The 24,090-nt window shown below is 36.0% G+C and overlaps 1 protein-coding gene across 2 annotated transcripts; it reads left to right on the top strand.

Annotated features, from left to right (window-relative positions):
* Nucleotides 1-508: 508 nt before the first annotated feature.
* On the top strand, nt 509-23,873 carry Lrch (Leucine-rich-repeats and calponin homology domain protein). 2 transcript variants are annotated; one of them, XM_019043014.2, is made up of 11 exons: nt 509-939; nt 1,873-2,017; nt 3,107-3,339; nt 3,610-3,746; nt 4,681-4,905; nt 5,151-5,612; nt 6,161-6,358; nt 7,478-7,615; nt 8,145-8,222; nt 20,717-20,860; nt 22,088-23,873. In XM_019043014.2, the coding sequence occupies exons 1-10, from the start codon at nt 774-776 to the stop codon at nt 20,843-20,845; spliced, it is 1,911 nt and encodes a 636-aa protein (XP_018898559.1). In that variant the 5' UTR covers nt 509-773; the 3' UTR covers nt 20,846-20,860; nt 22,088-23,873. The 2 variants fall into 2 exon arrangements, with proteins under 2 accessions (XP_018898559.1, XP_018898558.1); XM_019043013.2 differs by lacking the exons at nt 20,717-20,860; nt 22,088-23,873 and adding an exon at nt 11,312-19,677.
* The last annotated feature ends 217 nt before the right edge of the window (nt 23,874-24,090 follow it).

The raw sequence follows: 24,090 nt of genomic DNA, 5'->3' as shown, positions 1-24,090 counted from the left end.
TCATTGAAAGCTTGTTGCTTATCCTTACACCGTCGTCAAATTTAGAAATTGACGACATTTGTAGATTTTCACCTGAAAAAAATATTCACTTATGATTTATCCATCAATTTTTTTCATTCAATGATGACCCGCATTGGTTCCGAAAAATTTACAGTTTTCCACACCGATGAGCATCAATTCGACCATGAAAAAATTGTATTTCGTCTATTTTAGTAGAGACTCGGCAGCATGCATGAGCTAAAGGGCATCATTGACGTCACTACCGGTAACTCCAATCTGCTTTCTAATGATCAGTTTTGAGCGCTTAATTAAATTTTTTGTATAAGGCGGCAACATTGTAAAATTGTATTTTATTTCACTTCCGTCAGATAGCGCAACCTTTTTCTATAGCAATTTCTCATAACGTGCAGCGCTTCTAGTGAACATAAGATGACAACTTTATGCTCGGTTGCCGCTTCTCATCGTAAAATCGAATTTTCCCCAGCTAGCAATGTCAATGTCACTGTCATTAGTGTCATGTTCATTACATGTTCTGTGTACTTGTACTAGCTCGTTTCAGCCACCATGATTAAATTGTGATAAGCTATCTGTGTTTTTGAATTTTTACGCAAGTGCCCATAGCTTTCCTTCATTTCAAGCGTATACTACGTTCAAGTTATCGAGTATTATTGTTTAGTGTAAAAAGTGCTGCCTCACTTTGAGGCAATGAGCTCACTTTTCCGGTATTGATTGGGTTCGTGAGCGGCCATGAGTCATGGGTGCTTCCGGGCGTTATGGCGATAAAAAGTATGAATTCGGTGCCGTCACACCTTTCCAGGTCCATAGAGCGACTTTTGGAGGAAGCACATCTGAGTGGCGAGCTAAATTTAAATGGACGCAAGTTGAAAGAGTTTCCTCGAACGGGAGGAAAATATGATCTTACTGACACTGTCTTGGCAGGTGGGCCTCTCTTCTCACTGTCATATATTATTTGGTGATCACTTTACGATCATTTTACATCCAATGGTACTACTTCGTAACTTCAGTTAAGATTGAGATATGTACCTCAGTGTTATATTCTGACATGGACTTTCATTACAAGTATGTGGAACATTTCTAAAGAAGATTCCTTGAAGCCGCTCTTGATAAAAGCTGACCTACGTGACATGAATGATAAAATTCTGAGGCAAGCCAAGGCCAAAGCTTTGTCTGGTCTGTCATACTAATTTATAATTGTGCACATCCTTCTACCAGCTCAGATTTATTTTGTGTAATTCGGCGAAATTGGCTACTGAGATTTATCGTTAGACAGTCACAAGTTTTTAGAAAATATATTCAAGTACATATCATCTGTTCAAAAGTAACATAATAGAAAAGATTTATGAAACTGACTCAAATAGTGCTATTCATACTGACGGTGGTAAAAGTGAAGTAATTAAGATTCATTGCTGAATTTTACCAATTAACATGTCTTTCACATCCATCCAAGAGATATTTAGCTATTTGCTGCAAAGTAGTGGTGGTTATTGACTCTAGATCATGTGATTTAATAACCTCATTGGCCTTTAAAATGTAGATGCCACGAACTATTCAATTTTCACGCATCATCCATTAGTACAGCGGGACTCAACCATGAGTTCAGACTGAGAATGTTGGCTTCATACATTTCTGATGAAAAGTGCCGTTAAAATCTTTTTTTTACTTACCTGTTTGCCACAGTAACCCTCTCTCATATATTTAGTGACACAACACTATTATACCTAGGTCTTTTGCATCGTTTTTCAAATTTCTGTGAAATGCCTATTCCAGGTGCCTAGGCACCTAATGATCAATGAATATCAGGTCAAGGAGCTCCTCTGATGGTGTCCATTTAATTTCATGTGTATTTTTCAGATTTATCAAAGAACCGGTTCAGTGAGCTACCAGTGGAAGTTACCAAGTTTTGGTTTCTAGAGAAGCTAAAACTCTATCACAATGTCATTCGCTCGATTCCTGCTGCTATCGTTTGTCTTCAGTCCTTGACCTACCTTGATCTCAAGTGAGAAACAAAACTTTAAACCTTATTTTCAACTTCATTTTACTTGACAATGAAATTAACGGCCATCATCCTTTCCAAACTTTCTGCCACTTAAATTGAGCTCCCAGAGAAAATTTTTAATGAATCACAAAAAGCGCCAATTTTTCAAAGAAGGCCTAGTTTCCTAGTTCATTGCAGTTGCATATAAGCAGTTGTTTTGTGAGTTGAATTATGTGACTATTGCAAGAATACTATATGTACCTCTCAGAGCTCAATGTAAGTGACTGCTGGAACTGGGGAGAGGAAATATGGGACTAAAATCACATCAACCGGTATGCATCAGTCATTAGTTAGCCCATTGGATAGCATCTAAGTTTCTATTGAATGGTACTATCTCCTGATGTGAGATTTGTCCAATCTTTTCTTTCCCTAGTTCTACCTCTGCACTATGGAGTTTTGTATGTGTGTACCTATTGTTACCATGATTGGTCAGAGAGGAAGTGATAAAATGTGTCTTAATCTTTGCCCAGGCAGCTCAGGGTCAGGAAAATCATGCTTGTGCAGAACAGCAACTCCGCAATCAAATTTTAAGCTCTAGTTCTGCATGTCTCCTCCATGATATATCACAAAATGGTGTCCTAACACCAGTATATTAACCAGAAATGATGATCTTGTAAAGTGATGAATTTTGCCTTCCCTCACAGTCACTCAGGATCAGGGCGCTTGTGCCAAAAATTAAAGTCTGTGGAGCCTTCACATGTAGCAAACTTTTTGTGGAGGAATAGGTATCTTTGATTGGTACTTTTCTTGCAAAGTCCACATTTAGTGACCTTTCTGTTCAAGGGCTCCTTTGATTGACAACCTTTTTTCAAAGAGTCACCACAATTTTAGGAACTGCTTGAAGTTCTCTCTGTTCATAACTCCGATCCTGACCTGATTGAGCTCCTGCTCCTAATTTTTCTACACTCTGATGATTTCAACCTTTTTCATTTATTTTTCCTTCCAATCTGAAAAGTTTGTTTTGGAAGTCAAGGACTTTTTTTCTCCCAATATGTCACCTGTAATATTTTTGCCCCATCAGTAAAGATTTTTCTCAAATTTTAATTTCAGTCGGAACCTGCTGACAACATTGCCAGGTGCATTATGTCAGCTTCCGTTGGAGATCTTGATTGTATCAAACAACAAACTGGTGGCCTTACCAGACGAGATCGGTCAGTGCGCATCACTCATGGATCTGGATGTGAGCTGTAATCACATTCGCCACCTTCCCCCACAACTTGGACAACTCAATGCGCTTCGATCACTCAATGTTAGAAACAACCTGCTCTTAGAATTACCTATTGGTAAGAGAATTTGAATGAGACAAGATACATTTCATTGCTTCATAAATAATCTCGTATGTAATAAAAACAAAATGCATCATGTACCAAAAGACAATCTCATTTGGCTTGTGACACAGCTTTGAATCAAATCGTCTATTAAGAATTTATTTCCCCCCATACTATCTGGCCTTATATGTCTGAATCAGTGTGATAAAGTTAATATCCGAAAAAATTAATTTTTCCCATTGCAAATCTTGATATTGATTTTTTATTTCCTTTAATTTTTTCCAGAAATTACGTACTTAAGGTTGGTGCAACTAGATGTGAGTGAAAATCGAATTGCAACTTTGCCGTTGGAATTGAAATCAATGACGTCTCTGGAATCCCTTGAACTGAACCATAATCCTCTAGTCTCCCCTCCTTCAAGTGTAAGTATGTTTTTTTTTTGGCTTAAGTCTCTGAAGCTCACAATGGAAAAACCCTGATAATATTTTTGTGAAAATTGTGAATTTTTTCCATGAACTAGGGGGCTTCCTGCAGCCCAACCCCCCAGAGGCGCTTCATGTCTCCAATGTACAGATATTGTGAGATCGTTAAGATCATTAAGAGTTAGGGAAAACCCGGTTTTGAGACAGCGGGAAGCATGTCAGCGTGCGCGGCGGGACGGGAGCGGGGAGTGGAGAAGGAACCGGTTTGTGACATGATTAGCAAGACACCCTCAGTGTGAAACGGCACCCTCATGATTTTATATTATAGAGTAAGATTGTGAAACATGCAGTCATTTTTATGTATGGTGGGAAAAAGATCAATGTGAGTTTATTTTGAAAAAAGGAAATAAAATCTCTCAAGTTACAAACACTACCTCAAATCAGAGATGCGGAAACTTCTTGAAGGTGTTACTGGCGGATTGCACATGGCCGCAGACTGCAAATGGAATGGCTTGTGAAGGGGTTTTTAAAGTTAAAAGACCACTGCATGTAGTTGTCAAAATCTCGCGATCCGTGCAAAATCTCAGGACACTTTTAGGAAGACAAAAAGCAAATAAAAAATTTGCTGAGATTTGAAAAATTCTGATAAAGAAGGGATTTCCAAGGGAAGGCCAATCGATAAATTGAAAGACCAAAAACTTTTGTACCCCTTGCCTTTAATTGTTATTTCTATTGAAATGTGTCACCGCCATGATCTATTTTTCGGACTAGTTTCCCCGTCTAAAACAACAATTTCATTTATTAGCTATAAATACTTAACTTCTCTTTGATTCCATGATTTCGGCTGAACCTGCCAATTTTTTTGGTCTATCAGTGACTGAGCAAATTAAAAACTAAGGTTCTGTAATAAATTCTGACATGTTTCCTCTCGCAGGTGTGCATGCGTGGACGTGTGCATGTTTTTAAGTACCTAGCATTACGGTCAATGAAAGAGGATGCTCAGCGGTCTGAAGACAACCGACGGTGCCATCGCAAATTATCAGAGTTAAGAGCCCGCCGCAACCACACTGACAGTGGTTATTGTAGTGCTGCAGGCCTCGACTGGTCATCAACAACTCTAAATACGGCCAGCGTTGCACAACTTCACAATTCAGATGAGGCAAGTCTATGGTCTGTGTATACCATTCAATAAATTTTCTTATGTCAAGATAAGGAGGAATTTCTAAAGAACAATTCGATGAAAGTTCCTTAGCTTCTAACGTCTGTCCCTTGTCCACCCTTTTTACCTCTACTAATTTGTATCAGCCTCTGCCCTTTCCAATTTAAATCACAGTTTTCTTTCATGTACCTCACATTTATATTACTGGTTTTTCTCTTAATGGACATTCATTATGCGTATTACAGGGCCTGAATGAAATAGGCAAGAAAAGACTAGGTCGCTCAAGTTCAGAGCGAGAAGTCGGGCGATCGTCCAGTCTACGAACAAATACAAGTCCAGCTGGCATCAGGTGTAGTCGAAGCAGTCAGCCCTCAATTGATAGTGATAAAAACGGTGTTTCAAACGGTGTTGACTATGGAGACACCCGCCCTGTCCATCATATGCAGTCCTACAAAGAATATAAAGAAGCATTAAAACAGCAGCGTGCCATGGATGTGTACAAATCAAAAACAGAGTCAAAGTCGAACGCGAGTCCAGCCTCACCAAAGAAACCAGGCGGGCTAACGCCAGTGTCAGTACCTGCTGTGCCAGTGGTGCCTGTCTCTCCTGTTCAACTAGGTGCAGACGTCGTTGCCAAGAAGCCCGTGCAAAAGGTCCAGCCTTCGAGAATCACCAAAGCGGAGAGCCTGGATTCGCCGGTCATCGGGGTAAGAGATGTTTCTTCCACAGCTCTATTCTCTTGTTGATACCATTTTTTTTCATCAGAATGAACTTTTGGAACAAGTCCAAGCTGCATCAAGAATTTTAGACTTTTGTACGACAATCACATTAAAACTAAGGCTCATCAAAATAGAGTGTTAAAAGACTTAAGCTCATTATCTGCCACTATCTGTCTTTTTCTTGAAAATGTTATAATCTTATTAAGAACAATTGCTTAAACATTTTAGCAATCAAGTCAAAATAATCAATAGAAAAACCTTAAATAAAACCAATTAGCAAGCAAGTGACACAATATCAACATTCAACAAGATACAAGCTTGATGACAGAGGATTGAGTTACAAAATGAAGAGATCAAAAAATGTGCAATGTGTGCTGATGCTGAATAAGTGGTAAGTAATTGTGAATCTATGAATGAGATTCGCATAACTACCTAGTGCAGTAGCTATTTCTATTTCTGTTTCTAGATTTTTATTTCCTTCTTGGTGGTAGTTAAAATTGATGGTTATTTGATAAGTGACTATTTGTGCCTTTCAGGACAATGTGGCTTACGTGAAGCCATCGCCGCCAAAAACTGGTGCAAATTTAAGCTACCCAGCAAACGTTGGTGTAGATGGACCACCACGACCAATGTGGAATCGAAGCAACATATCCCCAGAAAAGCTAAGCTTTACAATGCGGCGAGAGTTGGACCGTGCCAAAGAAGAGGCTCAGATTATCAGTCAACTAAGATCGGTCTGTATTTTAGTATCAATTTTAGTATTTCTCTTTAACTGAGATTCAGAACTATCCTAGCCTTCCCATTTTAAAAACCCTGGCTCCCCTAAAATTTTCAAGCCTGTGATCCTTGTTCTGCTCTTTTTGTAAAATATTCTGCAATTTTGCAGAAAACACGATATTTTTATTGTAATTTCGCAGAAACTTGAAGATTATGCGTGAAGCTTTTATTTTCAATCTGATGCCAGCCAAGTCTCCCATTTTTAAACCCCTTCTTATCTTTGTGCTCAACCATTTGCGACCCGCTTGTTGCATGGTCTGAATTCAGCAGATACCTTGAGCTGATGCCATCTCTAAAAATCTTTTATTTTTTCTAAATTTCAAATCCTAGACTAAACTTGATTTATAGGGAACAGCATACAAGCACAGAAAACTACTTCAATTTCGGGTTGGTTCTGGAAAATTCTGATTTTCTCATCAAAATTTAAGTAGGTGTCTCCCTCCATCTTAATCTGTGTAGAAAAATAAACTGTATTGAATGCCATATGTTCTCAATTACGTTCCATGCCTCGTTTCCTGCCATTTCAACTTTCCTAGTGTCCTACATTTAGGCTTCTTTTAGTGCCATGTGCCTAACATTTTCAGTGAGCAGTTTTTGTGTTCGATCAGGGCTGCTTATTTAGCCCTTCCATTCATCTATCAGGGCCGATAGCTGAGCCTAGAAGGGGGGTAGGGTGTTCCACTTTGGACCTTTAAAAAAAGAGAGAAATCGGTAAAACCACTTAAGTGCCTTGCGGGACCACTTAACCTTTAGCTACAACCCTGAGATTTTTTTGTGATTTTTTTCTAACCATGAGACAATTTTTTGGCAAGTATCTCTGTTGGATTTTGCAAATTGTTTTTTTAAGGTCCAAAGTGGGACACCCTAGGGGGGGGGGGGGGGGGGGCATGAAGGAGGTGTTATGTGGCATGAGGAGTTCTATGATTACGCTGATATGGATCAATTGGATTGATTATGGAAATATTTTTTGCATTAAAAGTATGTGAAAATTCTCGGAAATGCTTTAGTATAGGTTTGCTTTTGCTTTATGTACCTTATCCATGTTCAAAACCTCATTGTGAGACTGTTGATTGCAGAATATCGAATCAAGATTAAAAATGGCTCTTCCTAGTGATCTAGCCTCAGCTTTGAGTGATGGTGTAGTCCTATGCCATTTGGCCAACCATGTGCGACCACGTTCCGTAGCCAGCATCCATGTTCCATCTCCCGCTGTTGTAAGTTTTTCTCTTTTTCTTTTTCTCTTTGAAAAGCTCTTGTTTTTAAATTTATTTTTGTTTCTGTTGGAGAGTTATCTTAAAAGTTTCATTTTCGCCTTATTTCAACATTTTTCCAATTTCATCATTCTTTTGAAAAAAAAAAAAACGGTTTTTTAAGGACAACTCAGACTCAAGAGATTAATGGACTAAGTAGCGCAACTATTTTCATATCCAAAGTATTCTATCTCGACTTTGATTTTTTAAAAGAAGAAATTTGCAACCAGTTGAATTCAAAACAACTTCCACGTAATTGATTTTTTTCCAAAATGCGACTTGTTGCGTTTCTGTCAAAACCAGGCCGTATCACCTTTTTTTCTCCCAATAGAAAACTTTGAACTCATGATATCAAAGAAACTATTTTTAAGGTTCTTCAAGAATACAGACACTATCTTTCATGGAAGTCTATCTTTCAAATGAATGAGGTGCTTTAAACCAACGGTCTGAGAAAATTGATCGGTTTGCTAATCTTTTTGTCTTATCTCTGCAGCCAAAACTAACAATGGCGCGGTGCCGAAGGAATGTTGACAATTTTTTGGATGCCTGCCGCAGAATAGGTGTTGAAGAGGTAAGCCAATATTTATTTTACACTTATCAGTTGCAATAAAACCAAACTGAAACCCTACTTTTAACAATTTTGCATTTAGCCGAGACTTCACCCCTAAAACTTTGTGTATACAGTACCATCAAGGAAACAAATGATAAATTATTTGCCTTGTGGACCACTGTCACTTTACACATTCTTATTTTAGTACACATCGATGGCGAAAGTGTGGAACCACGTACCTCCATTTCGATGTTTCAAAATTGTGGCTCCTATTCCTTTTTTTCGAGGAGAAACAAGCCAACTTTATTTCTTGAAATTCATACAAAATATTCCGGAGTGTATGCATTCGAAGGAAGGAATTTAGCTGTGGTGCAGAGGAATCCCTTTGCATCTTTTCCAGTTGTGCTTTTGGAATATGGGCCATGGAAGATATCATCAGAAATCAGAAACCAAAATGACTAACCCAAAAGGGTTTTGTTATGACAAATGCACAGCTAAATATCAGTCTTCAAAAATTTTCACTTGTTCCTGGAGGTTACTGGTTGTCTGATTCGTGAAATCAGTTGTTCCTGTTGAGATTCTGAGGCAGTGCACGCATTCGGCACGAAAAAATGTAACAAATGATTTGATAACTAGGGAGTTTTATTAGCCTGCTGTCCATTTATTTTTTGTTTTTTGCATGACTTTGGAAACTTGTATTCTCAGCTTCCCTCCTGTGTTCTATTTCTCAAGTACTGACTATTTTGACAACCCCGAAAAATTGTACAGACCTCATGCTTTAAATCGCTGGTTTTTCATAGGCTTTTCATGGTGTAGATAAATTGCTCCGGCAGGAAGTTTGAAAGTGGAGGAAAAGATGCCTTTTTTTCTAGCGTTCTAAAGAGAGATTAAAATCCAAGATATGACTTTGTTTGAATTTTTGCAATTTTATGATGAGCGTTTGATTTTTTATTAACTTAATAATCGGTGGAAATTGTGCACTCCCCCCCCCCCCCCATTCCAAGTTTACCTTACTTCTTCAATTTTTAACTATTTTTTTACTTGTAAAAATTTTAGAAGCAAAACTACAGCAGGACAAACAGTGTCCTAGAATATTTAATCTCGATTTTTTAACTTCTGACAAATTAGGCTTATTTTCTCATTTCCTCAAACCTACCGCATGGGAAGTCATACCCTCACCTCAATGCTTCAAGTTGCAACAGTGCTTGCATGAACTGAAAGTGAAAGGTTCTTTTGAGTATATCTCTATGTAGATAGAGTATGTTTGCTTCATCATTATTATCATCAACTGCAGTTTTCAAAGGGTACATCTCCAACAGTATTAGACATAAAAAATCGGTGTATGTTTTTTATTTTCCATTAGTTTTCTTTTAAGCACAAGTTTCAACCATTTGAACTTGATTTGGTGACCTGTGTAATTGAAGAGTGAAAATTAGAACATCATAAGTTATATCTAATGTTGCTAAGATCGTGCATGGCGCTTATCACTGCAAAAAGACCTGCCTTTGCTTCCTGAAATTTTATCGCGATATCCTTACAAAAGCATAATATTAGAACAAGAATTGTTTTTCTCACACTACTAGCTATGCATTAAATGAGAGACAGTATCACGTGAACGCGCCTCGAAAGATAAGAATTTCTCCCTAAATGACTCATTCTAGTAATGAAAAGGAATGCCAGTGATACTTGGTGGAGTATTTGCTTGTTGGATCTGTAAAAGAAAGAAGATTTTTATCAACTTTCGACTCAATCACTGTGCTTGGCAGATCATGTAAAGTTGGCAAAATTTTCCAGCTGAAGTTAAGATTGTATCGGTATCAATGAACCATTTCATAGATCTCCCATTGTGAAGCTTCAAAAGGGTTGCAAGGGCTTGCCTCAATTTCATTCATGAATTTTATAAGAAATAATATTACTTAGCTTTAGCATTGTATGTCATTTCTGCTGTATTGGAAAATTTTAACAGTAGATTTTGTATTGTGAAATGTTGGTAACATCATCATGCAAACCAAGCAAAGTCATCAGGTTTGCATGAATGTTGCAGTGTTTTGATTTTTCTCTTTTCAAACCTTGCAGCTAAGCCACATCCTTGTAATAAAAAACATTGAATTATGTCTTTATCCATTGCAATTGAAATGATGAGATCGACAATCTAAATTGTTAGCTTGTGTTTAGCATTGAATACGGCCATTAACTTATGAGGGTTACTTTGAGACCTTTCGTCTTTTGCAACAAAGGATTATATGTATACCTAGCCCAAAAGCAGTTTTTCCGTTCAAAAATTTGTTTAATTTCACTGTCACTACACTGCGCCTAAGATCAGGTCACAATTTGGTAGTCATGTATTCAAAAGTATTTTGGAAGGTTTAAAGCAAAGAAGCCTGAAAGAGTTAAATGATAAGCTGTCTCCAAAAATAGCAGTGCTCTACTTTGACTGAGCGCTATGCATAAAATGCACAAAAAATTAGGCTTTGGCACCAAAAATTCAGAAGCACTGGCCAGAAAGGGCTCCAAAAAAACTGGTGCAGCCATGATTTCTGTTGCATCCTTGTCCTTCTCAAAGAGTCGCGCTTTTTCATACAACATCTTTATGGTTCCCAAAAAATTAGACATGCTGGCAAAAAAATTCATAAAACTTTTGAGGTATAGCTGAAACATCGCCCTGTTTCTAAGTCTGAATGCAATGATGTAGGTCACAAATCAAAGGACGCAGAACTGGACAGCTTCAAAATACCAAAGCCATTTGTAATTCAAGATCAAATTTCCAACGTTTCTAAGAATTTCCTTAGAAGAGACCAGGGTTTTGTTACAAATATGAATTTTATTGATGTATAAAGGTCCTGTCCAAAAACATAAAATGGGATGTAATCACTGATCTTTTTTATTTTATTTTTTTATTTTGTGGTATTGAAGCTACTACTGGCTGTCTGAGAGTCTACCAATAAAATATTATTACTGAGGCTAGCCTTAGGCACTAAAATTGTTTCTTCCCTGTTTGGGCCTCTTATTCACTTTCAAAAACAGGAGTTTCAACCCACTATGGAGATTAAACTAGTTAGGTTAGGTCTTGTTAGGTTTTGTACTAACAAAGGATTGTGGCTTGGTTGCAGGGTTCGCTGGCGGACCGTGACGCCGTGGTTGAAGCGAGCGAATCAGGACTTGAGTCGCTGGCAGTCACCGTGGCGACCATGTTGCAAGTTGCCGAAGCTCCCCCTCCCCCCTCAACCACCCTGTCCACCTGCCTGTGTCTCGCGACGTTTTTTCTCTCACTCATCCTCCTCATCTTTTACCCACTAGACTAACCTCAGGAATTCAATCAGATTTTGAAGAAAAGAAGATTTCAATGGAAGTTTGAACATTTTCAAAATACTCAAACCTCTTTCATGATTCAGAATCAAAATTAACTACCGAAAGATGGGTAAAAAATCCCTTCATTCTGTGAGAAATTCAGTCTTGCAGAAATCGAGTTGAGCAGAAAATTAGCCTGACAAATTCTGCCCAAGTCTTTAAGTTTGACTTTTCAATTAGGAAAAACTTAATTTGTTATTATGCAAATAATACTAACAGCATGAAAATTAAAGCTACCACCTGTGTAGCCAATAATTTCCTGGTGCAAATTCTAACAAGGGTAGCTGTGAAACCTCTTTCATGAGGCCTTTAAAATTAGTGGATGCTTTGCTAAAACGATCGGCAACAACCTCTATTGTTTTATGTTGAAACAAGTATTATTTTTGTAAGCGAAATTTTTTTGTCTGAATTTTCCTTTCAGTTAAGGAGCCATTCAAGGGTGCATTCTTTTTTACTTGTTTTCTCTTTCATAATAATTTTTTTATTCCTTTTTCGTCAGAGTGGACAGTACATAATACGTCTGTAATTTAAGTTGTGTTTTAATTCAGATTGTGATGAAGCTGAAGGTAAGGACTGATAAAAGAAAACATTTTTACCCTTTGTGGCTGCTTTGAAATGTATAGACTGGGTATTCTATGAAGTATTTTTAATTCTTTTTTAAGCAATTGGAAAGTGTATTCCTAAATCCTGTAGTTTTCTAAAGGCTTTGAATCATCGGTGATGAATTGAATAGAGTAAAAAAAAATGTTTTTATGTAAGATCTAGTTCTAAATTCCAATTATCAAAAATGAAGGGGTTTTTAAGGTGTTTTTCATCTACAAAATTATGATTTAAACTCCTGTTAAATTTGGAGGAATTTAAAAGTTCCTCTTATAGTACAACTGCTTTACATGTATTCTATCGTAGAACCTCCCCTCTGAGGAAAAAAAATTTGCATGAAAGAAGTAATACATTGTCAGGGTGTCTACAGGTCTGGAAAACTATGAATTGTCAGAAACTTTCATCAGGTCAGGGGAATCAGGGAAAAGTCAGGGAATTTTATGGAAAAGACTGGAGATATGAAATCTGGAAAAATATCAACACTGTTCACGCCATGATCTAAAGCCTCAGTCTGGTTTTAGGCTGAATTGACCTGTTGCAAACTTTAGCCAGAGCAAAAAGGAGATTTATTTCTTTTAGAAAATTGCTGAAAAATCACAATGAGTGCAACAGGAAAGTTTGAAATACACTCCTAACTCCACAATCTGCGCAAGAAATATGCGTTTTTGTAAGCTTTCTGCTTCAATACCGATACTAGGACCCAGATTAACTTTTCGTAAGAGGAGTTGTTCCATTCAATCCTTGCGCCCTAGGATGCTAGTATTTAGTATAGCTGACGCTAACTTGCCAAAACATATGTGAGGAGACAGGATTTTATCTGCCAGCGTGTTTATATTTTCACTTTCCTTGCATTAATAAAGAAAGATCATGGTGCTTCCTCACAATTTGCGCGCGGAAGCGCCAACTGTGTCAAATATTGGGTAGCATCCTATTGCGTAATTGTTTTTGAAGCAGGAAGCTCAAAAAGGCGCAAATTTCTTATGAAAATCATAGGAGTGTAATTCAGACTTTCCTGATGTGCTCATCAAGACTTTTGAGCCATTTTCCGTAAGAAACAATCCGTCTGTTTGCTCTAGCTGAAGTTTGCAACAGGCCCACACTCTGAGATATATTGTGAACAGGATACAGAATAATAAGCTTCAATGAGGAATTGAAATTTTGGTCACTTGAATGACTAGTACCTGAAGAAAATAGGTTCACGTGTCTATTTCTGTCATTTGCAATGAACTTAATGTCAAAAATTTTGCATTTTTAGTTTGCACGTAAATTCTTAATGTGAACAGTCTGGGAATTTGGTCAATTTGGCTCTGGAGAAGCCTGGAAAAGTTGGGGGGTTTTTTTTTCTCTCAGAGTCTGTAGACACCCTGACTGTGAGCTGACATGAGCTAAATCAATTGCTTTTAAAATTGTGACACCTATTTGTACAGAGCAATCCATTATCCACTACATTTGATGATGCCTCTAATCTCTTGATAATCCTAACATCTTCTCCTAGGACTAAACAAGGATATTTTATGCTTCCAGTCATTTGCATGATGCAAACAAATAATTTTTCTGCGACATAAGTTTTTTACTTGTGTTTAGTTTTTTTTATGTTTCATGTCTTTTATGTATTTTGGTGTTCATACCCTAGTGGTTATCATTTTTTTTAAAAAAATTTCATTTAACATCTCGTGCCGATCATGGTAAATTAATGCAATTTAACAACCGTGTTGAATATTTCATGAAACATATTGTAAAAAACATCAACTTAAAATTTGCTTGGCAATGATTAGTTATTTAAATAGAAGTAAAATTGTCCTACTAGTGCGTGCCTGTCATATCCGTTACAATTTTTTTTTTGTTTCAAGAAGACAAGTGCTTAACTAATCTTAATGGAAAAGATGACCCCATTTTTACTCCAACATTTACTTATTACCCATTTGTTTCCATTGACTAAATACTCTGGTATTTACTTTATTTTAATTAGTTCATGTAATATTTTTTACTATGTTTCTCCTTTCAACGGATTTCTTAACTCAGTTTTCTTTCACCTTTTATCTTTGCTAATCCCTCTAGGTAATATTAATGGTAACTATACTATTTTTACATTGATACCTATGTGTTTTTGGCATAGAGTAAATAACTGTGCAGTTTCCTCTGCATTTTTAACAAGTTGCATTTAACTCAGACCAAAGATAAAAATAATTATTCAAAATAACTTATTTTTAATACTTTGAAGAAACAAAGTTCTTATTTTAATTTTTAAACATTGCGCATATTTTCTATGTAAATACTGGTCACATTCAAAGAATGGCCAATCTCAGCATCACATACAACTTTATAGTTCACATACATGATTGTGACGAGTGCTGCATCAGAACAATATTAATGAAAACTGATGGTAAAAAAATTAAGTTTTGTCCATGACTTTAATCTCTATGCGCACTCCTTGCTTTTTATCATTGAAATTTTCTGATGTATAAACATTTAAAAATATAGCAAAACCATCATTAGAGGTCTGAATTCCACATTTTGGAGCAAAACCTCATCTACAGGGTAGCCCAAACCTACCCTACCAGGCCCTTTTTTGGTTATTATAGGTCTAACAAAGTCCAGGCTTGCAGAGATGAATTGGAAATCGACCCCAAGGAATCGAATTTCATGGTCCCAAAGCCCCCCCCCCCCCCTCACCCCGGCGGCCCTTGAGGGGGTTAAAGGGAAGTCTGTACTTCAAAAGTCAGGGTTTATATAATCAGAATCAGAAAATACGAAAATTTTTAACTTACTTGACACCAAGGAATCAAAAATCGGCCCGTCTCTGTCCAAAATACCGACCCCTAAAGGTGGGGGACAGAGCCCCTTTTCAAAAAATTCAAGTTCGTTAAATTGACGTGGAGACTCGGGCGAAATGTCTATTCGTGGGTAATCAACCCCAGGGAATCCAAATTTGAGGGCCCCGTTTTCCTCAGAGACTTTTCTGATGGGGCACAGGGGGACTCTGAACTTTTAAATTTAACCAGTGTGTGGGTTACCCCAGTGCCCCATCAGAAAAGTCTCTGAGGAAAACGGAACCCTCAAATTCGGATTCCCTGGGGTTGATTACCCATGAATACACATTTCGCCTAAGTCTCCTTGTCAATTTAACGAACTTGAATTTTTTGAAAAGAGGCTCTGTCCCCCACCTTTAGGGGTCGGTATTTTGGACAGAGATGGGCCGATTTTGGATTTCTTGGTGTCAAGTTAAGTTAAAAATTTCCGTATTTTCTGATTCTGATGAAATACTTTCAAAATTTTGACATAAACCCTGACTTTTGAAGTACAGAATTCCCTTTAACCTCCCAAGGGCCAACGGGCAGGAGGGAGGAGGGCTCTGGGACCATGAAATTTGGATGTCTGGGGTCGATTTCCTATTCATCCCTGCGATCCTGCACTTTGTACGACCTACATTAACTGAAATAAAGGCCTGGTGGGGTAGGTCTTGGCCACCTTGTATATCAGAATGTTGTCAAAAAACAATACTTTTAAGCAGTTTTAGCCTTTTTTTATGTATTCCTGAATCAATATGGGGCTTGAATTTACAATCCACTCAAAAATTTACAAGCCTCAAATTTTGATTTTTTCAACGCTTATTTTTGTTTCCATTGAAATTTGCATCAATCGAGTGATAAACTATTTTTCATTTTTATAAGTGCATTTATCCATCAGTGGAGTTTAGTCTTAAGGACCAGGTGTACTTTTTCAATACTCCTTTTTCCCCCATGTGTTTTTTTTCTTCTTCTTCTTTTTTATTATGAGAAGAAAAATTAATTCTCTCAATCTTAAATTTATTTTTGTTGTATTTGCTTCGATTCTATTTTGATTAACTTGCACTTAAAATATGTAACCAAAAATTTTTTTAGTTTTAAGTTAATTTTAAATTAGTCGGTTATCTGGTTTTTAAGAATTAAGATCAAACAGTAGAATGTAGTTATTTTATGAAACTTATCTCTCATTTTGGTTCTCTGTGAATACCACCGATAGGTTTTAAGAATGATAAATTTCAAGAAGGCATAATAATTTTTTGACAACTATCTCCCAGATCCTTTATCTTTGTCACACTGGACACTCATTAGATCACCAAACCCATGCTATTATTTTGACAACTTCCTCCTCGCACTGTATCTTATTGGTAGAGTTTAATTTTAAAAATTTCAAATTTAAGGAAATTGGTACTATTAGCAATTGTTGAGGATATCTTTTTTAAGGTGTGTTCACATGAAGTTAGATGTTTTACTTCTGAAGCTATTTGGCCTAAGATGCGTCGGAAGAAATGTACATTTTCGGTAAGGATTTTTAATCCAATGGAGCTCTTGTATGCCTCAGGGATTGGCAATTGAAGCACTACATCTCAAGTAAAATCTCCGGGAAAACATGATGACGCCTCTGGGTTTCTCTGAAACAAACTCTCACATTCAAAAAAATCTCTCAAAGTTGAGGCTGTGGTGAAGGAGATCTCCCACGCTTCACTGAGAGTTCATATCTATTTTCAATCAAACTCTCTATGCACAGCTAGGGATCAAATACATGAGCAGAGTTGTCATGGTTCCATCCTCGGGAGTTCCTAAACAAAGTGGCAACACTGCCAATGTATTTGCTCCTCAGAATTGCATGAAGAGTTTCACTGCACTTAGAGGTGGACTCTCAATGCAGCGTGGAGGATCTTAATGACAGCTTGAGCTTTGGAGTTGGTTAAAAAAAAACTAGTGGCACCATTGTGTTTCTCGCAAAATTTTTCTTAAAATGAAGTACTTAAATTGCACATCCCTGACGTATACAAGAGCAGCATTATTTCTCCACATTTTAAGAAAATATTAGGCTATCATTTAACTGAAAGGTAGATTAAGGTCAGTGGAAGAAGAATCTCCTAGGTAAACGAACAAAAAAAATGAATTTTAAGTTTTTGGAGCAAATTGTATTTGTTTTTGTATAATGTCTGATGTGAAATGGCAAAGGTAAAACAAAATCTTCAAACCGGCTTAAGCCATTTATTAGTATCTTAACATTTAATCAAGTCTCAATAATTCATAACATTTTGCGAGTTTTTTGGTTGTGTCGAGTAGAAATATTCCTGATGTATTTTTTTAATTCATAATTCCATGCTTAGTATAATAATAAGTTTTTGCTTTCTCAGCCAAGGAGAATTTCTGCAAATTTATAACAGAGACATTGCCTCTGTGAATGTCTCTTTAAACCTGTTGATCTCAGTTGTGCATCTTACATCTCAGTCAGATTGTATTATATTTTAGCCCCTTTTCCTTTCCAAATATTTGTGTCTATTTCCTCTCAAGCACTCCTCATGTATTAATACTCAGCTTTAGTAATTTTGAAGTCAAATCAGCAGTGGCACAGTGCACATTAGGACTAAGTACAAAAAAGAAGCGACATTGAAAGACAGGACTAAATGATGAGTTACCAAAAATTAATTTTTGATATTGGTTAGTGGCTTAGGTAAGAGCTCAGAGCTCAGGGCAAGGCGAATGTCTTAATTGTAACGTTTTTTTCATATCGTATTCACTTGAATTGTCAAACTCTGTTGTTTGCTATTGGAATGGAGACACTTTCTACAGTATGTATCATCTGTAGTACATATGCATGCACACTCACTCATTACTTCTACATTATCAATCTGTGGCATAGAAAAGGGAAAAGGGTTATTTGTCTCTACGTTTTTACTTTAAGTAATACAATTCCAAGTGAAAGAAAGATTGAAATTAAATCGGGGAATTTTTTTTTTTTTCTGATTGCCTGTTCCCAGGATACTGCTAGATGAATAGAGGGGGGAAAATATGCTTCCTTCGCCTTTTTAATGGTGATCTTTCTAAGATAAAAAACCAGTCTAGTCTACTTTTAAGATTTGAAGGTACAGATGGAGCATAAATTGAAAAGTGAGTTGCTTATTGAAACCATGATGATATATTCTTTAAAGGACTATATTCTTTAAAGGACTTTTAGCAATAAAGAAGTTTGTTCAGAGGCCTAGCGAGAAAGGAACAACAAAGTTTCAATAATGATCCAGTAAGATAAGTGCATTCTACCCATAAATTGCCCAGTCAGTAGGTGGGCCAGGTTTGATAGTCAGCACTCATCTATAAAAGTGGCTAAAGACCAAAGTTTCATCAGTACTTAAAATATCTTCAGTGAAAACTGTACGCTTACTCGAGAGCAGTAGATGTAGTATTTAGATCAGTATTTTCATTCATCTCAAGTGTACGTTTCATTCTTTTGCTGTAGACATAAAATCGAACTTCATTTTGGAAATAGTTGAAGGGTACTGTTTAAAAATTGTTAGCAACTGAAAACCCCTAAAAGTAGAGCAACAAATAGCATATTATCAGTAGTGAAGAAATTTCAGTCGCTAAACAGACTTCTCTAGATTCTCAAAGAGAGTCCACTGTGTTGCGCACAAATTTCTACAGTTTGCTCAAAGACTCAAGAGTCTTATTTACATTTGCTCTTTGATAGTTGTTCTTTTACTTGCCCCTAATAACTATTTAGACTGAGCATCTCTCGTTTTTTGTGTATGTTGGTGAAAAAACAAATCAAATCGACAGCAATATTAATATTTTCTCTCTTTCTATTGTCATTTATCAGCATTTGCTCTAATGATTTTATCTGCCTTTCTTAATGATTAAAAACAAAATTAAAAGTCAATTTGTATTATTCTTGTCATTTGTTCTATTTCAAATGAATTTCAATTTAGCATTGTGATGTTTAAAGAAAATGTCAATCTGTTAAGGTTTCCATTCTGTTGGTAAAATGAGTTACCTAAAAGTCAAGTTCATGCTTTTAGAATATTTTTGAATGTTTTACGTAATGATAAAAATGATGCGTAGATGATTCTAGTCATTGTTGTTTGTCTAAGGTGAACAAAAATTCTAAAGTTTCATTTGAAGAATGATTGAGCAGGGTTTGTTTAATTTTTTTTTTTTTAAAAAAAAAAGAAAAATTCAGGAAGGCATGTATTATCAAAACCCTAAGATGTTGGCTGCTTACAGTTTCCAGAGAATCGACAGGAAAGTTTTGACATCTAAGTTCACTTTTCCATGAAAATTGTTGCTGAATATTTCAGAATTCAAAGATAATTTCTTGTTATCTGATTTAATGCATTTTCAGAAATGTTATTTCATCCTGTTAATATTACAGAAGCAGCTTAAAGTGTAAAAGTAATGGTTGTTGGAAGGGGAAAGGCAGAAATTCTAAAATTCTAGTCTCTCAAGTTATTTGGAGAGAAGCAGTTTCTTCAAGAAAATGGCACAACAGAATAAAGAATGAAAAATACGCTTTTGATAAAATATTCCAGTATTGTCATTGTAAACCTGTATTATTAGTTAAGTTATGTGTGCACGGTACTTACTAACCTATTCATTTGGCGTTCGATAAGTGATGAATTTTATCCAAATTGTTATCGAATCCTATTAATTTTATGCTACACAATTTATTTTTGTAAGTCATTGTGTTTTTGTATCCATCTACTTTTTGCTTCAGCATTTAAAACAGTTTTCCATCATTTGGTATTTTCACTTGTATTCCTCTTTCTTTCCTCTTCCCCATTTTCTAACATAGTCATGCAAGGACTTTAAAGAGAATAATACAATTCAACTTAATGAAAGAATGAAGCATCACTGTGTTCTAATATGTGCTGTATGAAAGAAGTGCATTATTCAAATTAATTGTGAAACTCTTTTTGTATGATGATCATTTGTTTCACTGATACATTAAGAAAAGCTGCCAGGGTTGCTGGCTCATCTGATGTTGAAAAATATTTTTTTTTATTTGCCGGTACTGAAAATGCATCATATCATTGTAGGTACCAATTTGTGGTATCTCAATAGGCGCTATCAAATTCCATGAGTATTTCTTGTCGTTGCCACACTTCTTTCAAAATTTTAGGCTTCAACAATAAATATTTCATGACAAATTTCAGAATGCCGATTCAAATCATTCAGTTACTCAAATAATTACTGTGCTTGCTATAACTGCCTTTCGCATGACTTCAAGTTTTGTTCCTTCATCTTCATACCATTTGCGGAAATTGCTTCTTTGTATGAAAACTATCAATGATCATATCAAGCCGAGTTCAAATCACAATATTGCCGAAGAAATACTTGCGCCTGCCCCTCTAATTTTTAGAATGGTGTGTGATTTTTTTGTGCAGAAGAGAAAGGGGAACAATTGTAAGTTACAGATTTAGCAGTATTTGTTACATTTTAAACCGTTCTTTTTATTAAAATAGCAGATAAACAAAGATACGAAGATGGAAAAATATCACTGGTCATGAGGGTCCTTTTTTCAGTTATTCCCATTGAAGAGAGTCCGGCCTTTCTTTGTTTTTTCTCGTTCTTACTAGGAGCATTTCATCCTTCAATGGAAATCTGTTCACTATTTGCTGAATGTATCAAAATGAAGCTGCTCCTGCTACAGCAATGATAGTGTTATAGCCACAAAATTTTCCGTCACAGTAAGTATGACTTCTAACAATTATTTTAACAGGTAAACATCATCGATTTGTTTATTGTCTCTATATATTGCTCTTTTTTTCCCAACAGAATTTGCTGTGCTGTGCTGGTGATGTTTTAGAAGAGAAAGGTTTGGTTCAGGTAGCAATCACCGTAAGTGAGCTGCTCAAATTTCATCAACCTCGGTCGCCTGCTCACAGCCCGTACATCGTCACCTAGTCAATTTCACCTCAGGTCAGTTTGAAAATCGTCACATTAATCTAATGCCAAGAAACATTGTTTTCAGTCATAAATATGTAACTCAGTATGCTCATATCAGTGCCTAGAAACAAAAATGTATTAGACTAAGAATCATGTGCAACTGTGTCCTCAAGAAATTTCGGAAAATTAGGAAAGCTAATACTTCTTGCATATAGTTTGAAAACGTTAGAATATTACAAATTCATACTTCTCCAGGATTTAACATTCTCTTGAATGTGTTTTCCAGGCTACCTCTGTTCTTAGGTACCCATCCTATTGGTTGGGTTTTATTTAAATAGGAGGCAAGTAGTTTTCTTAGAGCAACTAAAAATTTAACCAATTACCCTGGAGTGTCAAGGCAGACCCTTCAAAATACAAGCATCGATTAAGTAATATAAAAAGGTTATATGAAGTATCATGTTTACGGTTAATTGTGGACTGCCTATATTTGTGATTGGAGCCAGCAAAGATGACATATTATGTGGTTTGAAAAATTATTCTGAAGCTGAACCTCCATTACTGCACGAAGTCTCTCTCGGTTTGTAGAAATGTTGGTGTATCTTATCTGTGATGCGGAGAAAGAAACTCTCATTTTCTGTTGAAAGTCCAAAGGCTCATAAGTTGGTAGAAATCTGATGCTTTGAGAAAAATTGCAGCTTTGCCCTGTTCGAATTCATTAAAATCATTAGCTCAATATTTCTTAGTTTGAATTCTAGTCTTGTCGATGTAATATGGAATTTATGATTGAAAAATTGTGCTACATTTGGACACTATTAAGCAGAAGGAATCTAACTTTCAAATGACTTCAAAAATTGAAACGTGTATTTATCAAAGCAGAGGACAAGAGTGAAGTAGGGTCTTTTTTAAGACCTATTTGTGGATAGACTCCTTTTGCCTTGTGATGTCTAATGATAGATTAACGACATCTAATAAAATATTTTGCGCCTCCAAGGTGCCGGTTTTATTCAGTTGATTTCAGCTATTGGTCTAGTTTTTTAATTTAGCAAATCTTCGCTCTTATTTTTTCAGAATTTTTGAGCCATTTTCTGACTTGAGACCTGCATTGAAGAAATTTAGGAAAACACCACAAAATTGACTAACAATCAACAGAATAAAGTTTAAGTAGTGTCAAAATTTGAAATAGATCAAATCTCTGAGAACACTCTGAAAAATTCCTGTGAAATTTTTACTGAATGTCGGATGTATCCTTAACTTTTCCAGGTCGTGTTAGGTGTAAGGAAAGATTCAAGTACAGTCGTGTAGCTGATGGGCAGTGACAGCTAGATAGGTCTGCCGAGTTACTGATTGCTCAATGATGGAGACTGTGAATACTCATCCGAGGAGGCTAAAAGTATCTCGGAGCCACTGCAAATCAAATTATATTTTTATCGAACTAGTTGTAGGTACATATCAATAAGCAAATTAGTTTTAGGCCAAGGCAGCTGTGATTAGACTCGTAAATGCATCTTAGTCATGGATTCGAATTTTCTTGGTAGTATCAATTAATCGAAAGAGACAATTTGAAGACTGAATTAGTTGTGCACTCAGAGGTCCCGATGTGTGCGGCATTCAAGAAAAAGAAGGCTTTAGTGGTAATATTTCTGCAGCCCTCTTTTTTTATGAAGAGGAGGACTTTTATTTCTTTCATTGATATTTTCGTGTTTTGAGTAATATTTTTGAAGGCTTTGGTTTTCAAATTTTACAGCAACATTGTTTTTTGGAAGAGACACACAATTCATAACTTTAGGTACATTTAGGCAAAAAGGCCTCTAAGAATGCCCACCAAGATGGGTTTATTTTGCGAAATTATTATCCTTTTCATCCCCCTCCCATTTGATAAATTTCTGATTTCAGTATTTTATCCTCCTATCATTTTTTAATTTTTTTTATCACAATGTCTTGTTCTATTTTTTCAATCAACTGAATGTTGGTGATACAGGTTAATAAGACTTGTTTCAGGTGCCATGTTTCCGAGTTTCAGCAATTTTTTTTTATTTCTTTCAGATTAAAGCGAAGCAAAATTTTCATGAAATTAATTGATGAGGGTAACATGTAGAAAAGAAGCCCTGTCAAGTGTTAAAATTAATGATGCATATTTTCCTTGAAAAAAAGTAATTGAATGCTCTAGAAAACCTTCAACATCGCAAACTTAGACGTACATATTGCTGAAATTCCTTTATTGGTGCGCATGTTTACCATTTCAAGGATCAATGCCTCCTTCACGTTTTCAGTCCTTTTTTTTTGTTCAATCGCGATCACGGTTGTCTTTGTTTGATCTCATTGTGATATGTTTTTGTACTTCAAGTTTATAATATTAAGCATTGATACCAGTAATATTGGTAATTAGTTATTGCTGAGGAGCTAAACTTTACGAATATTTTTATTGTCTGAGAAGTTAGGAGTTCAGGAGTTACAGAGCTTTGTATTGTTCAAGGATGCCTCGCTGTGTCCAAAAATAACCAGCTTTGAAGGTTTCTTCTTTAAGATTGATCTCTTGCTTGACTTGCAATTGTTAGAATGAGATGGTTGGATTGAATATGCAATTGTATCGTTTAGAATTTGCATTCAATTTCTAATTTTGAACCATTTATTATAAACGTCTCTATCCTTATTAATAGAGAATTTTCTACTGAGAAGTTGTGGGAGTGATGAATGCTACTTATTAGTACGTGGTACTTACAGCAATGGAAAGTTGAGCAATAAAATTTTCTATGCAAGATTGGTAGGAAAATTTCATGTTTTAAAAATTTGAGGAACTCCTTGAATTCTTATTATTTTACCTGCCCTTTTTTCCCCCACTTTTTTTATTTTTTTTCCAAGTTGAGGCGTTCATGAGTTATTGTTATCATCAACTCGGCTATTAAAAAACTTATTTTTTTAGCTCTGCAAGGTACAGAAAGAATTTCTTGACGCGAGGTAGGAACCAGTCAAAGCTGGCTATCTAAGCTTTATAACTTTCTGTAAATGATCATCTCTTATTAAAATTAATTACCTACATTTTTTACCAGATATGGATTTTGCTTATTTTGTCCCATCTTTCCTTTCAACTCTTTTCTCACACTGCTGAGTGATCATTGTTTATGTTTTGTAATCATCTTATGAATAAAGGAAGTACTGAAGAAAATTCGGTGCTCCTTAAAGTCTCAAAAAGTCAGGTTTCATTAGGAAAATTCGCTCTTGGATGAAAGATGCCTTGATGGTGGTAATTTTTACAAGAGAGAGTA

Source organism: Bemisia tabaci, chromosome 4 (assembly GCF_918797505.1).
Source record: "Bemisia tabaci chromosome 4, PGI_BMITA_v3".
Lineage (NCBI taxonomy): Eukaryota > Metazoa > Arthropoda > Insecta > Hemiptera > Aleyrodidae > Bemisia > Bemisia tabaci.
The sequence above is the reverse complement of the archived record's forward strand: the minus strand, read 5'-3'. Positions and strand labels throughout refer to the sequence as shown.